General features: G+C 50.3%; 1 protein-coding gene and 1 pseudogene across 1 annotated transcript in view; one reads left to right on the top strand and one right to left on the bottom strand.

Annotated features, from left to right (window-relative positions):
* Positions 1 to 1,026: 1,026 nt before the first annotated feature.
* On the top strand, positions 1,027 to 2,168 carry LOC129519092 (proliferating cell nuclear antigen-like; annotated as a pseudogene).
* Positions 2,169 to 13,273: 11,105 nt separating this feature from the next.
* The window catches only part of CUNH16orf82 (chromosome unknown C16orf82 homolog), a 177,363-nt gene continuing 168,856 nt past the window's right edge, over positions 13,274 to 21,780 (bottom strand). Inside the window, exon 2 of the mRNA XM_055340695.1 lies at positions 13,274 to 13,795. Within this exon, the coding sequence (XP_055196670.1) occupies positions 13,274 to 13,795 (522 nt within the window). The remainder of the gene's footprint in view (positions 13,796 to 21,780) is intronic.

Here is a 21,780-nt window from a genome sequence, read left to right as displayed (position 1 = left end):
ACAACTGGACACACACTGGAAAGGGGGCAAGGATATCACCTAGATCAATCTTCCGGGCCAATGCCCTGAACAAAAATCCCAAATCTCCGCTTGACCTCACCTAAGTGGATGCCCCTCCCAGAGGCAGCCATGGCCAGTAATAGGCTGGCTGGGGGTGTGAAGGTCTGGTCCCTTTGTTTCTATTCAGGGCAACTCTGAGGAGCCATTCAGCTCCAGAGCTCAGCGTGGGACAGTCAGCAGCCTCACTTGTAACCACACCATAGGCCAGCTTGTCCCTGCACCACATTCTGCCTTCCTCACTTCCTTCTGGTGCCTCTCCCCACAGAGAACTCCATCCGCCCCACTGAGCCTGCCTCCCAATCTGTGTTCAGGGGCCCCGATCTAGCACAGTGGGCCACCACGGTTTCTAACAGCTACATTGGGTGCTCCCCTGGCAATTCATACTTGGCTTGTCTGGGACTAAGTCCACCATCCTCCCTGCCTCCTCCATATCTGCCTTGGGACCTTCCTCATCTGAGGAATGGCATAGTCACCTACCCAGTTGAACAAGCCAGAAATACAGATGTTGTCCCTGATACAGCTTCTCCATTCAGAATTTCTTCCCATTCATATCTCCCTTCCAGCCATGGCTTATTCCAAGTGCTCTTTGAGAATAACATCATTTACTTCCAGAAAGTTCTTCCTTGTATGCAACTAAAATCCCTGGTGGTGCCATACTGTCGAGGTAGAGAGTGTACTGGCTGTGAAGTCACATAGACTTGGGTCCAACTTCTGTTCTCCTCATTGAGGAGCTGAGGAAACACGGGCAAAGACTGTGTCTCTCTGGGTCTTTTTCCTCATTGTAAAATGGGACTGGTGAGCCTTAGTGCAGTGAGTTTTTGTAAGTTACATAAGTAGGTTGTGACCTTCCTGGGTCGCAGGATCTCAGCACTGGGTTCCCCGCTTGCTGTCATCCTGTGACACCTCAGCTGGCTACCCATTCCTCCTTTTCTCCACCCATAGCCTCATCCTTGTGACTTGGCCACCATGTTCCAAGTGTGCCTAGTCCAGGGCTTCATCCTGAAGAAGGTGCTGGAGTCTCTTAAGGACCTCAGCATCGAGGCCAGCTGGGACATCAGCTTGAGCAGTGTGAACCTGCCCAGTGTTGACTCGTCCCATGCCTCCCTGGCGTAGCTCATCCTGCGGTCCCAAGGTTTCCACATGTCAGGCTGTGACAGTGACTTGGCCATGGGCGTGAACCCCACCACTCTGTGCAACATATAAAACTGTGTGGGCAATGAAGACATCATTATGCTAAGAGCTGAGGCTGATGCAGACACCTTGGCACTGGTATTGGAAGCTCCATTTCAAGAAAAGGTTTCAGGAGCTCCTGGTTAAGTGTCTTCCTTCAGCTCAGGTCATGATCTCAGGGTCCTGGGATACAGCCCCACATCAGGACCCTGCTCTGACTCTGCACCTCCCCCTGTTTGTGCTCTCTTTCTCAAATAAGTAAAAGCTTTACCAAAAAAAAAAAAAAGAAAGAAAGAAAAGTTTACAGTCTATGATATGAAGTTAATGGATTTATTTATTTAATTTTTAAAGATTTTATTTATTAATTTGAGACACACACAGAGAGGCAGAGACATAGGCAGAGGGAGAAACAGACTCCCTGCAGGGGATCCTAATGTGGGACTCAATCCCAGGACCCCGGGATCATGCTGAGCCAAAGGCAGATGCTCAACCGCTGAGCCACCCAGGCATCCCAAAATTAACGGATTTAGATGCTGAACTTCAAATTCCAGAACCCGAGTGAAGCTGTACAGGAAAGATGTCTTCTGCTCAATATGCACCTGTACGCCGAGATCTCAGTCATCCTGGGGACCCTGGTGTAACCAGTTGTGCAAAAGACCTAGTGAGATTTTCTCCAAGGGCAGAAACCTGGGAACAGAAATATTAAGTTGTGATGTTGGTAGAGAGGAAGAGGCTGTCACCATAGAGACGAGTGAGCCAAGTACAGCTAACTTTTCACGGAGGTCCCTGGACTTCTTCACAGAAGTGGCCCCACCCTCCCCTGTGATAACACTCAATATGCTGCGCACGGACCCCTTGTTGTAGGGCATCAGATTGCTGGTGCCAGACATGGGATGCACTATCTGGCTCCCAAGATCGAGGATGAAGAAGGATCTTAGGCCTCTTAAAATCCAAGAAAATAAGCTAAGCTCTCTGAGGATTGCTTCTGAGATGCTAGCATATACTTTTTAAAAAAGATTGCATTCATTCATTTGAGAGAGAGTGAGTGAGAGAATGAAAGAGAGCATGAGCAGGGGGAGAAGCAGAGGGAGGGGGAGGAGCAGAGGGAGAGGGAGAAGCAGTCTCCTCGTCAAGCAGAGAGCCCAATGAGGGGCTGGATCTCAGGACCCTGGGATCATGACCTGGGCCGAAGGCAGACGCTTAATCGGCTGAGCCACCCAGGTGCCCCTATATATACTTCAGTGTCTTCTGCAACTGAGTGTGTGCCTCTGAGTACATGTGCAGGTAATAGTTTTCTGTAAATAACCATTTTTTTCCTCCCGTTCTCTATAATTTGGTTAGAGAATCAAGTCTAAGCAGATCTAGTCTTGTTCATCTGGAAATACTTCCGCCTTACCTAGAAATACTCCTCAGGATTTTTAGAACAGAAGGGGTTTGACTCTATGTGCCCTTTTAAGACTTGTTTTCAATTTAAAGGAGTTATTTGAATTTCAAAAGCAAACCAAGAGTTAAATAAGTAGAAGTAAAGTGTTTAGCTTTACCCTTGGCGCATAAGATGCCAGTACATAGTAATCGTAAAAAAATTTGCTATTTTTATCATTTCTTTTGTTCTGGGAGTTCCTGATACCTGTCTCTGCATGGGCTTAATGGTCTTTGTCTGGCTGCGGTGCCGGTGCCCTGACACACTCCTGACCCCTCTGAAATGCTTCCTCAGCAAGACAAACCTCTCTGTGGGAATTTTAGGGTCAGGATCACTCGTAGGAGGCTTTGGTTGTTGCTAGATGCTGAGAAAACAAATATTGTTTTAGAAACATTAATAATTGAAAGGTTTTCAGCACAGAATTGGCCAGCATTAGGGGAATTGAAAATTAAGACTAAGACACTACCTCAAGCAGATTTTCTGATGAATAATTCACAGAGTTAATGCCCACAAAGATCTAGAAGAGAAAATACCTTCTGTGTCTTTGCTCCCCACCCCCGCCACTGGCTCCATCACCTTGACTTTTCCCTGAGCCCTTGGCAGAGGGGAAAGGGGCATCTGGGGAAGTAAATAAAAGGCAACAACACAAAGGAGTTCTGATTTGTATTTGCATTGCAGTTTTGCCCACATGTTGCTGTGCGACCACAGATAAATTGTGTCCTTCTCCGAGAAGCAGTCCTACCAACTTTGAACAGACTAGGATTCTTTGAGGTCCAAGTGATGCAAGGGACTTTGAGTACCCACTGGAGGCCTCCATTCCCAGAAAGAGCAATCTCCCAAAGCATTTATAGGATCAGGTTTATTCCATTTCAGGTCTCCCTCCTTCCTTCCTTCACAGGTTTGCTGAGTGCCTGCTGGGTGCTAAACATGGGGGGTTTTGTTTCCCCAGTGGAGAAACTGCACAGGGAAGTAGAATTCACAGTGACCTGGACAAAGAGAGAGTGAAGCAGAGGTAGTGGGTGCAGGAGTGACATCTAAATTCAGCCTGAGGTGTGATCAGGGAAGGCTTTCTGGGGGAGGCAACACCTGAACTGAGTCCTATGGAGAGAGTTGGGTAGGAAAAGAAGGGAAGGAGGAGGGTATTCCAGGTTAGAGAGGAAATTTGTGTAAATCTCCAGTAGAGAGAGAAGGAAAAGTACTTTTGTGGGGACAGCAAGGGGACATGGGGCATGTGGGGGAGGGGCCCGGATAAGAGGCTGGACCCTGTAAGGCATTAGGGTCAACTTAAGGCACTTGCCTGGACTTGATTCTGAGGGCAAGGGAGAGCCAGCAAAGGTGTAAGCAGGGTGCTGGGAACTCCATTGATTTGTTTTAGAAAGATCCTGGGAGTGGCGGGCAGAGCACTTGGCGGTGCGTGTTTTTTGGTGTAAACCCTCAGACTGTTGGTGTAAACCCTTCTCAGCCTGATCAAACAGATTGCCTGTCACTATTTTTGAAAAAATTTATTCTTCCTGTTTCTATGGTCCATCCAATCTCAAGCTGCGTTCCTGTCTCAGTTCATACATTACATCTGATCTCTGTGGCAGGCGGGAGGGAATTTGTGTGGGTTCCCAAGATGGACATCCCCCTGTCGTGGCCCCCAGTTGCAGAGTTAGCTCAGACTTGATCTTGCCAAGTTCAGGGTAGGAAGGCAGTCAGTCCCCAAGGAACACTGGCTTCCTAGACCAGACTTAGAGTGGAAGTCTCAAACTGGTGGCTCCTGCAGCAAATCCAGAACTGTGGTATGTTTTGTTGGAGCAGTGTTTTGTTTGGGGAAAAAATCAATATTTAAAAATCAGATTTCTCATAAAAAAGTCTGAGATTCTGATTTTCTAGAGGTAGCAGACATGGTGATCCCCTTCCTTCAAGGCAGCCACTGGCGGACACTGAGCGGTCTCTGCCCTGTGGATGGTCCCCTCTATTCCCTGTCACCTCCCTGTTCTGGGGAGTGGCTTCCATCACTCTCTGCCAGTTGCAATGCTGGTTTTCTCCTACAAAGTGAGGAAGAATGTAAACTATTTCTTGGTATCCACCTCTCCATCAAACACAGAAAAACGAGAGATGACAAAAAGAGCCACATATTTCAAGAAAAATGAGCACATATTTTTTTTCTAAAGATTTTATTTATTTATTCGTGAGAGACAGGCAGAGACATAGGCAGAGGGAGAAACAGGTTCCCCGTGGGGAGCCCGATGTGAGACTCAATCCCAGGACCCCAGGATCACTGCCTGAGCCCAAGGCAGATGCTCAACCAGTGAGCCACCCAGGTGCCCCAAGAGCACACATTTCTTGATGGAAGTAAGAAAATCATTGTTTGATGTGTACACCACATGGGTCTGCTTGAAGGAGTACAGTCTAAGATGCTCTGACCAGTAAATCTGGCTCATGGGGCACTCATGCCTGTTACTCGTCTGGCCTGACCCTTGTGGGTTTGAGCCCTGGGGGACTTCAGAGTCCCAAATGTCAGAACCATCTTTTCTGCTGTTCTTCCCAGATTCCTGTGGCCTGGGATCCCACCAAGGGGACACATGTGGGATGTGGAGGTCTGGTTGGCTCAAGCCCTGCCTGGCTGCCCAGCCTTCTCCCAAGTGAGCTCTGCTCATACCTGTGCATGTGTCTACTTTCATTTGGGTTGCAGGAGGAATGGATTCAAGGACTTTTAAAAAAATGCATAAAAGCCATTTGTCTGCTAGAGCTCCTTCATGTACCTTCAGGGCAAACTAAAGCCAAGGAAGGGGACTGACCTACCCATTGTCGCCTGCATGGTCCTGTGTGGGAACAGAGTCTGTGCCCTGCTTCTTTGTTCCCCTGGCTGCAGGCTGAGTGAGGCCCCTGCCCTCCCGGGCTCTATCCTCTGCTCTGCTGTGCTGCTGAACTCTCTGCACAGTTCACCCAGTGTTGTAAACTCTACATGGGCCAAGCCAGAAATGAGTTTGGAGCGGAGGTGGTCAGCCTCAGGGTGTGCTGGCAGGTGGGGATGGAGGCTGGGGCTGCGGGTCTAAGGGAGCCAGCAATTTGGGTCCTTAAGTGACATCTGTGGGCGGGCACTTCTGATTTCTGGCCCCAGCTCGGAGCAACTTGCAGGTGGAAGTGGTGCCCTGTTCTACCTTGCTTCCCTGCCACCTGGCAGACGCCTTAGCCAGTGAATGCGGAGTTCATTCATTCATTCATTCATTCATTCATTCATCCCTCTTCAGTTTCTCCTGTCTTCAGCAAACATTCACCTCCATCTGCATTGTGCCAGGCCGTGGGTGGGGACCTGGGGCCAGGGCAGGGAGGGGCTGGGCAGAAAGAGCAGCCAAGTGACAGCAGTGCAGCCTGAGTGGGGAGGGAGCTGCCTGTGAGGAGAGTCACGCAGGCCCTTGGGCTCATTGCAATGACAACTGTCATTGAGGTTTATTGAGGGCCTACTGTGTGCGCCGGGCCCCATGGGGCTTTACACAAATGAGTTTACCCTTTACCATCCCTCGGAGGACCTGCTTTCAACCCTTTTACAGATGATGATGATGATGGATGACCCTGAGGATCCAGAAGGTGAAGGCACATGTTCCTTGCATGTGTCGGAGCAAAGACTGGTGCCCAGGGATTCTGCATCCAGAGTCTGTCCTCAAAATCACTGCCCAGTCTAGGAGTGGCTTGAGGCCACCCTGTGCCCACACTGGGGTTAACATGATATGGAAGCGAAGGATTTTCACCAGGAAGAAAAGAATTCTAGGCAAGTTTTCACAAAGTCCAACTGACATCCATTGAGGAGAGACTCAGATGAGCCCACAAGGTAACTCTTGTCAACAGTCACATTTATGACCTTGACAAACTTGATGAATGTACGACTTTCAACCTCTGTTGCTTCCTGTATTGTCACCTTTCATATTGAGAACTAATATTACAACCAAGGTTTGACCAGTTTCCCCAGCAATGCTGATTCAACTCATTCATTGTGAAGTAGGTATTGAGCACCTACTGTGTGCAGAGCACGCTTCTAAAGATGCTGGAGACACAGTGATACACCCACTGTGAAAAGCCATTATTCTAGGCTCCAAGGACACAGCAGTGAGCAAAATCGACCCAGTCTCTGCTCCTATGGAGTGGGAGACTTATAGGCGAGGCAGATTTTAATCCAAGAATCACACAAGGAAGTGTTAAGTGACAACCAGCACTACGTGCTATAAAAGAGAGGGACGTGGTGGCCTAAGAGTGTGTCCTGGGGAGACTGGTGGGTTGGTGGGAGCAGGACAGCCTTCCCCAGGGAAGTGACATGGGAGCTGAGCTCTGCAGGAAGAGTAGTCAGTAACCAGGTGAAGGGGCAGAGCATATTCTAGATAGAGGACTTGCTGCTGCAAAGGTCCTGGGTCGGTGGGTCTGTGGAACTGAAGGCCTCACAGAGAGGAACGAGTTTTGTGATGAGGCTGGAATGGTGAGCAAAGGTCAGACCCTTTGCGGGAATTTTGTTTTTTACCTTGAGAGCAGGGGAAGGTCAGCAGAGCATTATCAGTTAGCTTTGGCTGTGTAACAAACTATCCCCAAATGCAATAATTTTAAGCAACTACATCTTATTTAGCTGGGGCTGGCCTGTAGGGCAAAAATTTGTTCTGGGCTCAGTTGATGGCTCCTCCGGTCTCAGTCAGGCCCGGCTGATCATAGGTGGACTTGTTCAAGCATCTGTGCTCAGCTGGTGGGTCATGTGGGGCTGGCTGGTTTATGGTGGCCTCGGTAAGGATGGGGGGGAGGTGACTGGAAACTCTCCTCAGGTGACAGGGTAGCCCAGGCCTGGTGATAGGATGGTTGGAGAGTGTGAAGTGTGTGAACAAAAGCCATAGGCCTCCTAGGGCCTAAACCCAAAAGTGCAGAGCATCACTTCCTGTTGATCAGAGCAAATCACAAGATCAGCCCAGGTTGAGGGGATGAAAAAGTAGACTCCTCCTCTCCATGCAAGGAGTTGCTAAGCATTAGGGTCATTTTTGCCCACTACCATGAAGATTTTAGGTAAAAGAGTGATTTTTTTTTTTTAGAGGTTTAAAAAGATCCCTTTAGCTTCTGAGGGGAGAATGGATGGGAGGCAGTACTTACCTAATATCTGTTCCTTCCGCCATTATTAGTAACAGAAAGCCAGTTTTTATTCCTACACATTGCTTCCTAGAATAAAGACTGGACTTCCTCAGCTCCATGTAGCTGTGTTGTATGAGACTTTTGGGGAGTCTCCTCACAAAAGAAGGTCAAAAGAAGGTCAAGCCTTTCTTCTCTCCTTCTTCCCCCTGCTCTCCTTGGTGTGTTGAATGGAGATGTATTGGTGGAGTTTGGGCAGCCACATTGGACCATGAGGATGCAGACTTCATCCTATGGAGGGTGGAATGGAGATCCAGAGGAGCTGGGGTCCTGATCACTCTTTGGAGACACTGTACCAGTTTGGACCACCGGCCCTACATGGCCACTAATGGCTCACAGCTTTCCCTTCTCTGGAGAGTTGTCTGTTTGGACTGGAGCTGTTCCACCCAGGAGGTTATGTTTGGTGAGGGTGTAGAGGTACAAAGGGCCTGCCTCCCTTTGGCTGATGGTAGGACCTACTCCAAGCTTCAGTAGATGCTCCAGAGCCCCCCACGGGGTCTGTCAGAGGACAATCTCCAACCCCATCCTGTGTCTCTTACTATGCTTCTCCTTGGAACACCCTTTCCATAAACCTTACAAGAACCCCCATCTCAGGCTCTGTTTCTAGACACCCTGCTCTGCTCTCTCCCCACAATGAGCCACAGACTAAGAGTCTGGCTTACTCACCAGGCTCCTGGCTCAGAATGAACCTTAATCACTAGACTCAATCCATTTCACCCACAGTTTTGCAGTGGACAGGGGAGGAGAGGTCCAGTGCTTGACTCCAACAGGGCAGGCCCCATGGTGTGAAGAACTCAAGAAAAATAAACTTCTTCCAGGCTGGGCCGGGGCTTGGAGGCCAAGGGAGTGCTCAGGAAGGGAGGCTTCAGATCTGGTCAGTGTGTGGGGCCCACCAGCCGAGCGAGGCCCTCCCCTTCCCGCCTCCCTGCTCCAGGCCTGTTTGAAGTCTGTGAGTTGCCTGGGCTGCTGGATGGACAGCATTTGTAAGCAACTCTCTCCCCGGCCCAGTTAATAATTCAGGAGCCAGCGCCTGCAGCAACCCATCATTCCAACCCCGCTGCACCCTGAACGCCAAGCTAGTGGACAGGAAAGAAAAAATCACCATACCCACTTGAAAAATGGTCCTTGCTTCAAGTGCTTGCTGTGTCCCCCGTGCTGGGGTGGGAGAGAGCTGAGTTGAGACATAGCTGCTGGGCAGACAGTGAGAGAAAGCTGGAGCTGTGCCGAGGGTGCAGGCGTGCACACGGAACGGTGTTTAATTTTTGAATCCTGAGCCACATTTGTTTTTGGACAGTGGGATGTAGTTGCTGGAGTGCAGACCTTGGAGGACCCAGCTTTCTTCTTCTGATTCAGCTGTTTATCCTTCACTCACTGTCTCTACCATTCATTCATTCATTCATTCATTCATTTTGCAACCATTGTTGCCACTAATGAGCCAGGAACATTGATGATAAAGGAAGAGTAGGGGAGTGACACCTGTCAGGGAGGCAGACACATACAATGAGAGCTGCCATGCTTAAGGGGCTCGAAGCACAGCTGGCCGGGGGCTCTGCATGTGGGGGAGGCCTGTCGCCTGGGTATGCCATGGCCCTAAATGAGCAATTAATGGTTAAGATCATGGACTCTGGGGCCAGACTGCCTGAGTTCAAATCCCAGCCCCACCACACATGTACACAGAGTTGGCCTCTGTGTGCCTCAGTTTCCCCATGTATAAAACTGAGTTAATAATGGGAGACTGAGCAAACTACTCCTTATTGTTAAGACAATGAATAGAGACTTTGAGAGCGAAATGAAAAACCCAAACCCTGACAAAGACAAAGTGCTGGCAACTGTAAGTAAAGCTACTTTCAGAAAGTGACTTGGCAGGTTCTTACAATGTGGTATGCACTTACGTACCAGCCAGCAGTCCCACCTGTGGGTATTCACCCAAATGAAATGCTAAACTTATGTTCATACAGAAACCTGTACGTTAATGTTTATTACTCGCTTCGTAACCTCCTCGATTGGGAAACAACCCAAATGCCTCTCAACCAGAGAACTGATGAACTGTGGAACATTACTCAGCACTAAACAGACAATGTGGCTGTTTAAATGGCTAAGTGAAGGTGGCAGGCTTATAAGGCTCCTACGTACTGTGTGATTCCACGTGTGTGACATTCTGGAAAACCGTACGGACAGGAAACTGGTCAGCAGTGCTGGGATGGGAGGAAACTTATTTGGTATTCAGGGTGTGGTGGCAGATGCCTGAGATGGCAGATGTCTGACCATCATGTGCATGCTTGTCAAAAATCATAGAACCGTACGGAAAAAAGGGTAAATTTACTGCGTGTGAATTCCAACAGGTTTGAGGTGGTATATATCGAGGTTTTGAAGGAAGTAGCAGGAGTCCAGGGAAGGGAAATGTATTTAGGTCAGTTTGCTGTGTCAGACCCTTTGGACAGTAGGAGGATTCATAAGTTTTTAAGCAGTTAAGGAATATAGGTAGATTTTTGTGTCAGAAAGATCTCTGCGTTCTCTGTTCAGGAGCAGAAGCCTTTGAGTGTGTGGTCCTACCTTCAGAAATGTCCATTGACTCCTCCCTCTTTTTGAAAAGAATTAGAATCTGTAAAAAAAAAAAAAGAATTAGAATCTGTGACTAATATTGAAAAATCAGGAGATTTTACATAGAATTCTGGATTTCTGGCTTAGAATCTGTGACTAATATTGAAAAATCAGGAGATTTTACATAGAATTCTGGATTTCTGGCTTGTGTTTAGACAGGGTGCATGTTCTCCAGTGTGCCAGAGCTCTATACCTATGTCAGTTTAAGGCTCCAGGGGGCTAAAGGGCATTTGAGGGGGAATAGAGCAAGGGCAACGGTGCTTCCCAGCCCTGGCTACACATTGTCATCACCTGGGGAGTTTTAAACACTCTGATGCCCGGGCATCTGTATCTTGTAATTGTTCCCAAGGTGGTCCTGCTGTGCAGCTGGGGCTGGGAACCACTGGTCTGGGGGGCAGGGAAGATGACAGCCTGGATAGGGGGTCAGCAGTGGGGGAGGGGAGATGTTAGGGACTGATGGGACCAGGGGCTGAGGCAGGGGCAGGCTCCATTGTGACAAGGGTTCCTGCTTGAACAATGGAGGGGGATGATGCCGTTTGCTGACAAGGGATGCAGGAGGCAGCGGTCAGGGGAAGGTGGTGAGCTCGTTTTGGCTACGCTGTGTCCAAGGAATCTGTGGCCTCCAGGCTGAGGGCTCCAGCCTCCAGGCTGAGGGCTCCAGTGTGCAGTGCTCAGCTTTGCTGTGCCTACAGCTTTGCCTCTGTGCACCCTCTGCCCACCTCAGAGAAAGGAGAGCAGGGCAGCGATGGGGGTGTGAGGAGGTGAGGCAGCCCCCGAGCCTGCTGGGAGCTTCTCTGGTCTGCCTAGGTCATGAGTGCTCTGCTCCTGCTGAACGACTTGGCCTAGACGAGGAGGACACGTGGTGCTCTCCAACTGAGAGAGGTGGGTTGATGGCTGAAACCTATCGAACCATCTGCCGATCCATCCTGACTTCTAAGCAGATGCTATGGTTCTATTGCTTTTTGTGTTTTTTTTTTTGTTTTTGTTTTTTGTTTTTTTTTTTGGTCAAGAATACATTGTCCATGTTAGCAGTCCTGATCCTTGTGTGCCTGTGAGTGAAGCAAGGCAGAAACCACCATGTCCATTTTATAAACGAGGAAAGGGAAGGGTCTAAACATTTAGTACAGCATAGAAGGTACTTAATATACATTTTCACATAACCATCCTACCTATGCATGAAATAGGGGTTATTGTTCCCATTTTCTAGGTGAGGAAACCAAGCTCATAAATGTTGCCCCAGATCACCAGCTGGGAGGTAGCAAAGCTGGCAGCTAAGCCCTCCTCTCAACATAGTTCTTTGGTGTGTTTGCATTTCACCGCTGACTTGGCCGGGAACACACACACATACACACACTCACAGCCTCTCCAGACACCTTTTATTGTCTTTGGTGCCCCCTCTGCTTTCTTTCTGGAACCTAGTGGACGTTTTTGTTGACTGTTTCTGACTTCCAGTCCTCAGTGGACACCCTCACTCCCCAGGGTCTGTGTGGTCAGCCCCCAGGGAAGGGCTTCATTGTCCTGAGAAAGGGCAGACAGAGGCCTCAGTCTTCCCACCCAACTAGGACACGTTCGCTAAATGGTCCAGAGCTGACTCATCCCGGCCATTCTTGGCTGGGTTGGTTTCTGTCACCATTAAGGAGTGATCATGGCATTGTCTTGCCATAGGAAGCACTGTCCAACCGTCTCCACAAAGACGATCTCTGGCTTCCCTTCTTGTCTCTTCCTCCTCTGAGATGCACATAGAGATAGATAAGGGGCACTGGGGAGCGTTTGCTTCTGGGAAGTTTCTGGGCTGACGCTACCTGGAAACACTGCTCAAAATGAAAGGGAAAGCTCTCTTGGAGGATGCTCTTCAGGGTTGGGGTTCCCGGAACATAGCCGTCATGAGTGTCCTCTCCGAATGCTGCTGGCTCTTGTGGGCAGCACATCTGACCGAGCTTGACAGGGATCCAGCAACCCCAAGGCTGTGGTTCCCTGCGGTTGGTGCTTCCTTCAGCTGGCTCTCGACATGGACAGTTCCGGCTGTGGCTGGTGCTTGCTTCTTCGGAGCTGATCACGGTTGCTGTTGGTTTTAGATGGTGTTCATCGCTTAGCATGGTTTCTTCATGGGAGTTTCTAACTTCAGATGGTTCTAAATAGAGTTGGTTTGCTGCTGATCACAATTGTCCCCACCAATGAGTTTTGGCACCGGTGGTCCCACCTCGATGTTTCTCAATACAGATGGTTTTCAGATGGTTTTGTCATTGATGGTTTCTGTCAGGGATGGTTGGTCACTCGGGCTCACAATGGTATGGCCAAAGGAGGTTGACGCAGGTAGGCCTAGCATCGATGGCTCTTCATACAGATGTCCTCAACAGTGCTTCTCAGTAGAGATGGTTTCACCGTCGATTGCTGATTGTCAGTGTGGATGGTGCTCATCAATAGTTCTCGCTACACGGGACCCTGCTACAAATGAGGCTTCTCCATGGTTCCGAACTGTCAGTGTATACTTTTTTAAAGGCATTTGTATTGGCAATAACCACTCTGGGTGAAGTCTAGGTTGGCTGGGTCCTCACGTCTGTATTTTTCAAGAACCTGGTGGCCAATGGGCCTGCTCATAAAGGCATACACATCTGGGCAGGCTGCTCCCCCTTGGCAACCTGGTCGCCAGCTTTGACCTTGCCCCCAGCCTTGTCCTCCTGAGGACTGGTGTTACTTTGCACACCACTTTGCACATTGCCGTCCACTGGGATATTCTGGCAGCTGCTGGCCTGGCTGGTGGGAAGGCTGCTGATGGAGCTGAGCAGCCCACTACTCACCCGGTAGTTCAAGGCACTGCTGCCCAGGCTGATGAAGCTCATGCTGGTCAGGCTGCTGTCCCTGCTGCTGGGCAGGCTGGTCTCACTTTTCCCCTCCAGTCTGCTTGACGCTGTGGGCTTGGCTGGCAAGCTGGTTCCTTATCTGGCTGGGCGAGTAGAGAGCACACAGCTGGCTGGTTGGGGTGCTGCCGGCCTGGGTGAGGAGCCTTCTCTGCAACCTCAAGATTGGAGTGCTGCCCAACAGGCTGACCTCACTGTTCTCCTCATCCCCTGCATATCCGCTGCTCAACAGGCTGATGTCACTGTCATTGCATTTCCCCAAGCTGGACTGTTGCAGGCTCAGCAAGCCACTCTCACTGCTCCATGGGTTTCTTAGGCTACCCCCTGAAACTCTCAGGGGCTTCTGAGTTGCTCCTGTGTCATGGTGTGGCCAAGTGGGTGGCTGGGACTCTATGCTGGGGGGTGAGAGGCTTGGAGCTTGGCCCTGAGCATTCCAGGCAGCAGACTCCCCGTTTCTACCCTGGAGGAAGGTGGGGGGCAACTGATCTGGTTTATCCAGGGGGAGGAGGCCCTGGGAGGCCTGTGAGTGGTGTGTCTGGCTTATCTGGGGAGAGGAGGCTCAATTTATAGGGTGGCCTTTCAAAGGGGAGTGTTCTGATTGGCTGGCCCAGTTCCCATGGTGATGGGTTTATGAGGCGGGGTGGTGTGGGAGGGAGAACAATGCTGACCTGGCACCAGTTACATCAGTGGCTGGGGCTGGAGGTGGGCAGGAAGGGGCTTAGGGCCAGAGAGTGTGGCGAGAACCACCTTGCTGGGGACACTGCATGCAAGGCCTATGACCTCGGCTTTGTCATGTCAGGAGGCCTGGGTGTGCATCCCAGCTGAGCCCCTTCTGAGCTGTATTTCTTTAGGATGCCACTTCTTCTGAGTCTCTTGTTCCATGCTGAGAACTTTGGGACGACAGAGAGAATATGACAGTCAGGAGTTTATCCTATACTCCGTGCCAGACCTCCAAGGCCCTGGCTTGTCTGGCTTCTCTCTCAGCCTGGTCCCACATCACACCCTACTCCTTCCTCACCTCGATGGGGGTCACACTGGCTGTTTTCTTATTCTGAGCTCTGGCTGGCTGTAGGGCCTTTGCACTGGCTATTCCTACCACCTGGAATGCTCTTCCCTCAGCCCCTTGGCCTTCAAGTTTCACCTCAAGTGTCCCCCAGGAAGTGTCCCTGGCCTCTACAACAAGGTCCCTCTGTAATTTTTTTGTGTCACTTCCTAATTTATGTGCCTAGTGGCATCAAACACAGTTTGCAAGTCTTTTTTAGGTGTCGGTTACTTCCTGCCAGTTCCCTCTGCTAGATATCTTATTGAGGGCAAAGATTTTGATCTCTTATTGTCTGCTGTGACTCCGATGCCCAGCATACTGCCTGACACATAGTAGATGCTCATTAGACATTTGCTGAATGGATGAATGAATGAACTGCTCTGGGGTGTGCATCCCAACCACCTAGGGAACTTTTAAAAAACACGTTTGGATTTTCTAGGACCATGGTACTCTACCCTGGCTCTACATCAGGATGGCCTACAGAAGCCTGGGTCCCACTTACAGAGGTTCTGAGTTAATTGATCTGGGTGAGGCTTTGCACCAGAATTTTAAAACGCTCTCTAGGTGATTCCAATGTGTAGCCAGCACGGAGCACTACCGTGCCAGGAGGCTAGGCTCTGCCTGGTGTGCTTCTCGTTGGTGACTCTGTGTGCTACTCTGGCTAAGTAGCATTGTAGATGAGAACACCTGACAGGGTACTTATTAGTAGATGCTGAATAGATTTCTGCTGAATTACTGGATGAGTCAAAACAAAATTCATTGTCCCCTAAAGAGTTCATAGTTGGGTTTTAAGGGCTTGGGGAATTCATTGAAATTGTAAGCAGAATTTGTGATGAGCTACATATATGCTTTCCCACCAGGAAGGAGTCACAGCTTTTGTCAGATTCTTAAGGGTAGCCATGATCCGCAAAAGAGCAAAAAGCATAACAACTGAACTGTTGTCTTAACATTTGGGAGACAGCTGGCCCTGGTGCTTAGCCTGACTGTATAGGTCTAGAGAGGGCTGGCTGGCTCTGTTTGGGATGCAGTGTGTGGGGAGGAGGAAGGCCCTCCTTGGAGAGTGCGCCACTCAGCCCCTTGGCAGTCATCAGTGCGTCTGTGTTAATTATCACTGTCGTCTTTATTATGAATTCCTTTCCTGTTGCCTGGGGCCATTCAGCTTCCCTCTGCTGTACACGGAGGCATCTCTTTTGCTGTGGAAATCCTGATCCTTCTGGGAGATATGAGGGGCTTCTCACAGCTGCTAGGGGTCGGAAGGGAAGGGACAGACATGGTGGCTTAGCAGTGATGCCAGAAGAGGTGGTGTAGTGGGACTGAACTGTTGTGAGAAGCAGGGACCAGGTCTAGCTTTAGGGGGCTGGCAGGAGAGAGGCAGGGTTGGGCACCAGGCATGTAGGCTGAGGCTCAGGACTGGCTCTGCCCCTACATGAATACAAAGCAGGGCAGGTGCCCCAGTGCTGGGAATTAATGGGGAGTGTATTGTGACTCACTCCTGTCCCCATCCCACCTGCCCCAGTCACAGTGCACAGTGGGCCAGGGGAGTGGAGTGAACACCTGAGGGTTTGCGCCGAGACCAGAACCCCCACCCCTACTCTCTGGCTTATGTAACACCAGAGTCAGTAGTAGCCCATGGATATGGCCGGACTGTGTCAATAGCTGTGGCTTGACCCAACACTCTCCTTCTGGAAGTCTCTCTTGGTTACTTGTGAAGTCTTGGGAAGGCATATTAGGTGAGCTTTTCATTCTTGGGTCCAGTCCTCTCATTCCTATGTACACCTGAAGCCACCTGAGGGCAGTGCCCTTGTCCCTGTCCAGGCTAGGGGTCAGACCAGAGCTGACCTGCCCAGATGCTGTTTCAAGATACCCTCAGGGGGCAAGTGCTTGAGGGCCAAACAGAGCAGCACCCTTCTGAGTGCATGGTCCCAGAGCCTCAACACTCCCATGTCTGGGGAGAAGTGGGTTGGAGGGTGCTTCTCCACAAGGCCCTTTCTCTTTCTGTGGGCCAGGTATCAGCTACCTCTCTGATTTCTAGTCTTTCTTGCTGTTTGCCCCACCTCGAAACCTCTCCTGTGCCCACACACACATTCCAACCTCTTTCTCCAGATTCCCTTTCCCTCAAGACTTTCAGATACTTCATGCAGATGATGGGCCCACAGGACCCCAGCCTGCATCCCAGGCAAGGGTCAGACAGGAAACCTGGTGACAGACCCCGTGATCCATACATCCCAGAGACTGGCCCTTTCCTGATATGACAGACAATGCTCTGTGTTCAGCAAACCATCCCATTTCTCCTAGGCCTGTAGAAACACATGTCACACTTTTAGGCCTGAGATAGAAACACCTCATGTACATCTGCCTCTCTCTTCCTTTTCTTCTTCTTCTTTTTTTAAATTTATTCATGAGAGAGAAGAGAGAGAGAGAGACAGAGACAGAGACACAGGCAGAGGGAGAAGCAGGCTCCATGCAGGGAACCTGACATGGGACTTGATCCCAGGTCTCCAGGATCATGCCCTGGGCCGAAGGCAATGCCAAACTGCTGAGCCACTCGGGCTGCCCTCTCTTCCCTTTCTGCAGGGCCCTGGAAAGCCAAGCACCGAACATGGCGGGGCCTCCCAAAGGCTGGAGCCTGAGTCCCCGAGTAGCTGTGTGCATAGAGAACCCCTGCGCCCCACCAAGTGTATTTGTAATGTCAGTGGGCAAGAAGAGATGTCTGTGCTAAGCCACCAAGATGGGGGATTTGTTACCACAGCAGAGTGAGCTTTACACACCTATGTGCCACGTGCTCAGACACTGCCAATGCATTTCATTGGACTGAGCTTTATTTCTGAAGGTGTCTGCAGGGGCTTCTGGGCTGCCTTCCTGCCCCAGCATCTACCCTCAGCATCTCAGCATCCGTGTGCCCTGATGGGGATGAGAAAGAGCTTCAGTAGCCGAGAAATGCAACCCCCTTTATATTTATCCCTAATATTCCAGCAGAAGCCCTGGCTAAGTCAAGCATTAGTTCTGAGTATGACACACTGGGATGACTTCTAACTCAGATGTTTTTCTGGTTTTCATTCATTCATTCAACAAATATTTCCTGACATCCTGTTTCTCCTTCCCTTCCACCAATACTTGCTGAGTGCCTGCTCTGTGTCAGGCGGTGGGCGAGGCTCTGACCTCAGAGATGGGTAGACAGATGTAAACAAGTATCTGTTGTGTGATCATAAATGTGAGAAGGCAAATAGAGCAGGGGCACAAGGACAGAGATTGAGGGTGTGTGTGTACATGTGTGTGATGTACATGTCTTTATGTGCCTGTGACCATCCCGGGCCACTGTCCCTCAGGCAGAGCCAGCTGGCCCCAGGAGAAGAGGTCATAGAGGCAGCCATGGGGAGGCTGGGATCTGTGGCTCCAGTGAGTTGGAAGACAGTGGAGACTTTTCAGCATTGATAGGTGAACTGGAGTTTGAACAGGCTGCTGTGGTGGGGGGGTAGTTGGGACAGGCATGGTGCGTCTGAGAGCTAGTCAGGCTATAGCACAGGAGTCCCAGGAACGACAGGAAGGGCCCAGACCAGAGCAGTAGGAGAGCTGAGCAGCAGTGCTGGGATCTGGGGTGTATTTGAAAGGCAAGTCTCAGGGCTCACTGAGGGATGGGATGTGGGGGTTAGAGGAAGAGCAGAGTCAAGGCCAGGTGTGGAGTCCAGGAGCCTCTGGGTTAGGGGCAAGATGGTTTTCTAGAAACAGCTCAGCTTCCTTCTGAAGCACATGGAGTGATGTGTAGCTTGGTAATGACCCAGACAGGGGCAGAGCCTCATGACTTAGAAGTCAGATGAACATGAGCTTGAGTCTCAGCTTCCCCACTTTAGAGTCATGCTTAAAGATGTCCCAGATGAATGGTGAAGGTTACATCCTCCACAAACATGAACTGAGAGGAAATAAATGCAAAGTGCCCTGTGAGACCCTCCAGAGACAGCCAGGAAGGGGTCCCTGGTAGACCCCACAGTCAAGTGTGGGTTGGGGCCACAGGCCCCTGGGGCAGGGAGTGGATGGGAGGGTAGCCTGGACAGGACTCTGTGAATAGCAGAACATCCCTCTCCATCTTGAGGCTCTGGCATCCTGCAGATCACATCCCGTGTCCTCCATCTGTGGCATCCTGTGGCCAACCTAACCTCTCTGAACCCCAGCTTCCTGGCCTGGGAAATGGAACAACACTGGTTAAAGCACCCCCGGAGGGACGCTCTGAGGACAGCAAGCACCTGGACAGGGTCTGCCCAGAGCTTCCAGCACATATCGCTGCTGCCCAGCAGTCATGGAACCTTCTACTTCAAGATGGAATATAGGTGTTGGTGTGAAAAAATACACAAATGCATACACAAGTATATATAAACACATATATGAATATATATGTAAGTACGTATGTATATGTGTGCAAGTACATTCACAGTATATGTGTTTATATATGAATACATAGGAATATGTGTAGATGAATTCATAATATATACCTGTATGCATATATACATAGGTAAGTATATCCACATGAAGACACATCTAAGTGTAGTAAATGTGCACACTTTTGAAACCACAAAACCCTCTGGCCCTCAGCATCACCCTCCAGGAGCATCCACTCTCCCCTGAGGTTCTCTATGCAGAGGGCTCTTATCCCAGAGCCTCCCCTGTGATCCTCTGATAGATGCCTTGTTCTCTTTCCAGGAGCCCCCATTATCTGGCTCCATGTGGATGAAGACCTGCATTTATTGCCTTTACAGTCATGTGCTCCCTGGACAGTGAGATGAGTGCTCCACCAAGAGACAGAGTCAGCGCAGGCAGGTAAGCACAGGGACCTCCCTGGACCAGTGCTAGGGCCGTAGAAGGACCACAGAGGGAGGACATGTTGCACATTGGGCACTGAGCTGGATGTTGGCGTGCATGGTCTCATTTCACCTCACTCCATTCTCCATCTGCCCCAAAGCCCAGCTCCCGACTATCTGACTTGGCTGCTGGGCAGTGCTTGTCATGGGGAGAGGGGGAGGCATTTCTGGGGGCCTGACATGGTGGGCATCTCCCTACTCAGGTGTAACTTGGCCCTTGAACAGGTGGATTCCTGATGGCAGGATCTTGGACTTTTCTACCGTCTCTGGAGAGCAAGACAGGGAGAGCCAGCTTAACCATGGCCTGGAGAGGTGATCTGCCAGGAAGAAAGGTAATTCTTCCTCTGGGTGGATCACATGATTGATTCCCCCCTCCCCAAGCTGTTAAAATTATTTAAGACCTTCAAAAATGAAAAGGGAAGAATAGGATGAAAACATCCTTGTCATCCTTGTGCTCATCACTCAAGAAAGAAGACAATACTGATAAACTCCAAACCCATTTACTGCTCCCCATGACATTTCTCTGTGGCAATCCAGAATCTCATGCTCACCATTGAACTTGGTGCACACTGAAAAGGATGTACCCCTAAACCAACATGGAATTGTTCTACATGCTATCAATCTTGATATAAATGGCATTCTTTATGTACGCTTCTACTACTTATGTTCAATCTTGTGTGTGATTCATCTGTGCTACCTGCGTGGCTCAAGTTCATTTTCACTACCATAGAGTACCCTATTGATGAGTGTCATAATTCATCCATTTTAACTGTTGAACATTTAGGTCATTTCCCCCTTCTCCCTCGCAATAAGCGTGCCTCTGTGTGTGTCTCTCACATGATATTTCTCTTACGGATTTCTGAGAAGTCTCCTCCCAAACAGACTGTGAAAGCTTCAGCTTGTTTTAATTGCACATAATGAATAGAGCAGACACCTCTCCCCAACCCCTGGGCCTCATTGTCTATCTGAATGTTTCTGTGAGGTTCAGCTTAGGGATGGGCCAAAGGCCACTGGGATATCTTCAGCGTGCATTACTTGGTCATAAAACATGGCCATTCAGAATGTTCAGCTTTAGCCAAAGATGAGGTCACAGAGTTGCCCCACATGGGTGGGGTGGGGGGGGGTGGCAGGAAATGGGGGGAGGCCGGGGGCACTGAAAGCCTAGGGCTCTTCACCAGTTCCTGGAATCTGTAGCAAAACAATTGTCTTGTGTTCTTGGTGTGAAGGGGGAGAGGCTGCCTAAGGATGAAGAGGGGCACACGCATATTCCCAAGAACAAACGTGAGAACTCTACGGCACCTGAACCGAGCACTCAGTGTCTGAAGCCAGAGGTGGGAGTTCAAATCCAAGATGTGCCGCTTATCAGCTGTGATCCTGGGCAAGTGGCCTAACCTTCCTGCCTTGGTTTGAGTTCCCTCCAAAGCAGCCCTAAGGCATGGACTTGGATCCAGTAGTCCATTTGGGAAGTGGTCCCAGGAAGCCCCGTGAAGAGATGGGGCAGCAAGACAGAGAAGGAAGGAAGGAAAGCCAGTGAAGGCGGTGTCATAGAGAAGGTGCCAGTAGGCTTGGGCCTCTGTTTCTGGGTCCGTCAGATGCTGCATGGAGTACATCTCAGGCTTGGCCTGGAGGTTAGCCATCGGCTCCCTGAGCAAGCCTCTGGGGTGTCTGAGGAAGCCCTGAGGCAGAGAGGGACAGAGGGAGGAGGGTGGCAGATGCAGTGCTTGGGTAAGAAGCTGTCACTCAGCACTGTCTGTACCTGAGGCTGACCCCAGAGGATCAAGAGGACATGGATGGGGGCATGTCTGCCAAGTTGTCTTGTCTGCAGGGTGATTGTTCCGTAGGTTGTAGTGATGATTCTGTGAGGCAAGTCAGCAATCAGGAAGCACTAAGTATCAGTACTCCTTATGCTCCCTTGTACACCTCCAAGGTTGTGGTAGGACCTGCTTGGAAATGGAAGCCCAGAGAGATGAGGTAAAATAGGCCCTGGCTACCAGAGTCTTGGATAGCAGGGCCACGATTTGGGCCTGAAGGCCTTCTTAGAGGATGCCGTGTCTCATACTCTGGGGGCTTCAGGCTGCAGGGCATGGAGAGGTCAGCACCCCCAGAGCTGGATGCCAGGCGGCTGTTTGCCTCGTCAGCCTCAGGTGGCACGTAAGTACCGACTGGAGTGGGTCTCAGGAGACCATCAAGGAGACAGCAGGGTCCCCTGCACCAGGTAGGGAGTGTGAGTGTGGGGGTCCCCTCTCTGGCTAGCAGAGGCCACTGAGCACAGAACACAGTGCAGTAACCAGTCTGTGCGAATCAATGTCTCCATTTCAGCACTTGACTGAGAGGGTTTCTGGGATGTGGGACTTTCTGTTTTAAACTCAACAGTACTGAGAAACCTGGGACGAGTTGGCCATCCTAACCTGGAAGTCACATATAGTCAAAATGACCCCAGAAAACCTATTTGATCTGTCAGGCCCACAGTTTTGTGACGAGATTCCTCCTCAGATATTCTCAGGCATGCTCAGGCTTGATAACTGTCTGGCGAGATGTAAGGTGGTGGGAAGTCCGTTCTCAGATGCCCTGGCATGCCAGCCCCCAGGCTCTGAACTACCCACAAGTCCTTGCTGGTGTGGTGGCTCCGGCGAGGGC

The sequence above is a fragment of the Nyctereutes procyonoides genome, unplaced genomic scaffold (assembly GCF_905146905.1).
Source record: "Nyctereutes procyonoides isolate TBG_1078 unplaced genomic scaffold, NYPRO_anot_genome, whole genome shotgun sequence".
NCBI classification, from domain to species: Eukaryota; Metazoa; Chordata; class Mammalia; order Carnivora; family Canidae; genus Nyctereutes; species Nyctereutes procyonoides.
Note: the sequence above shows the minus strand (reverse complement) of the source record. Positions and strands in the feature narration are given on the sequence as shown.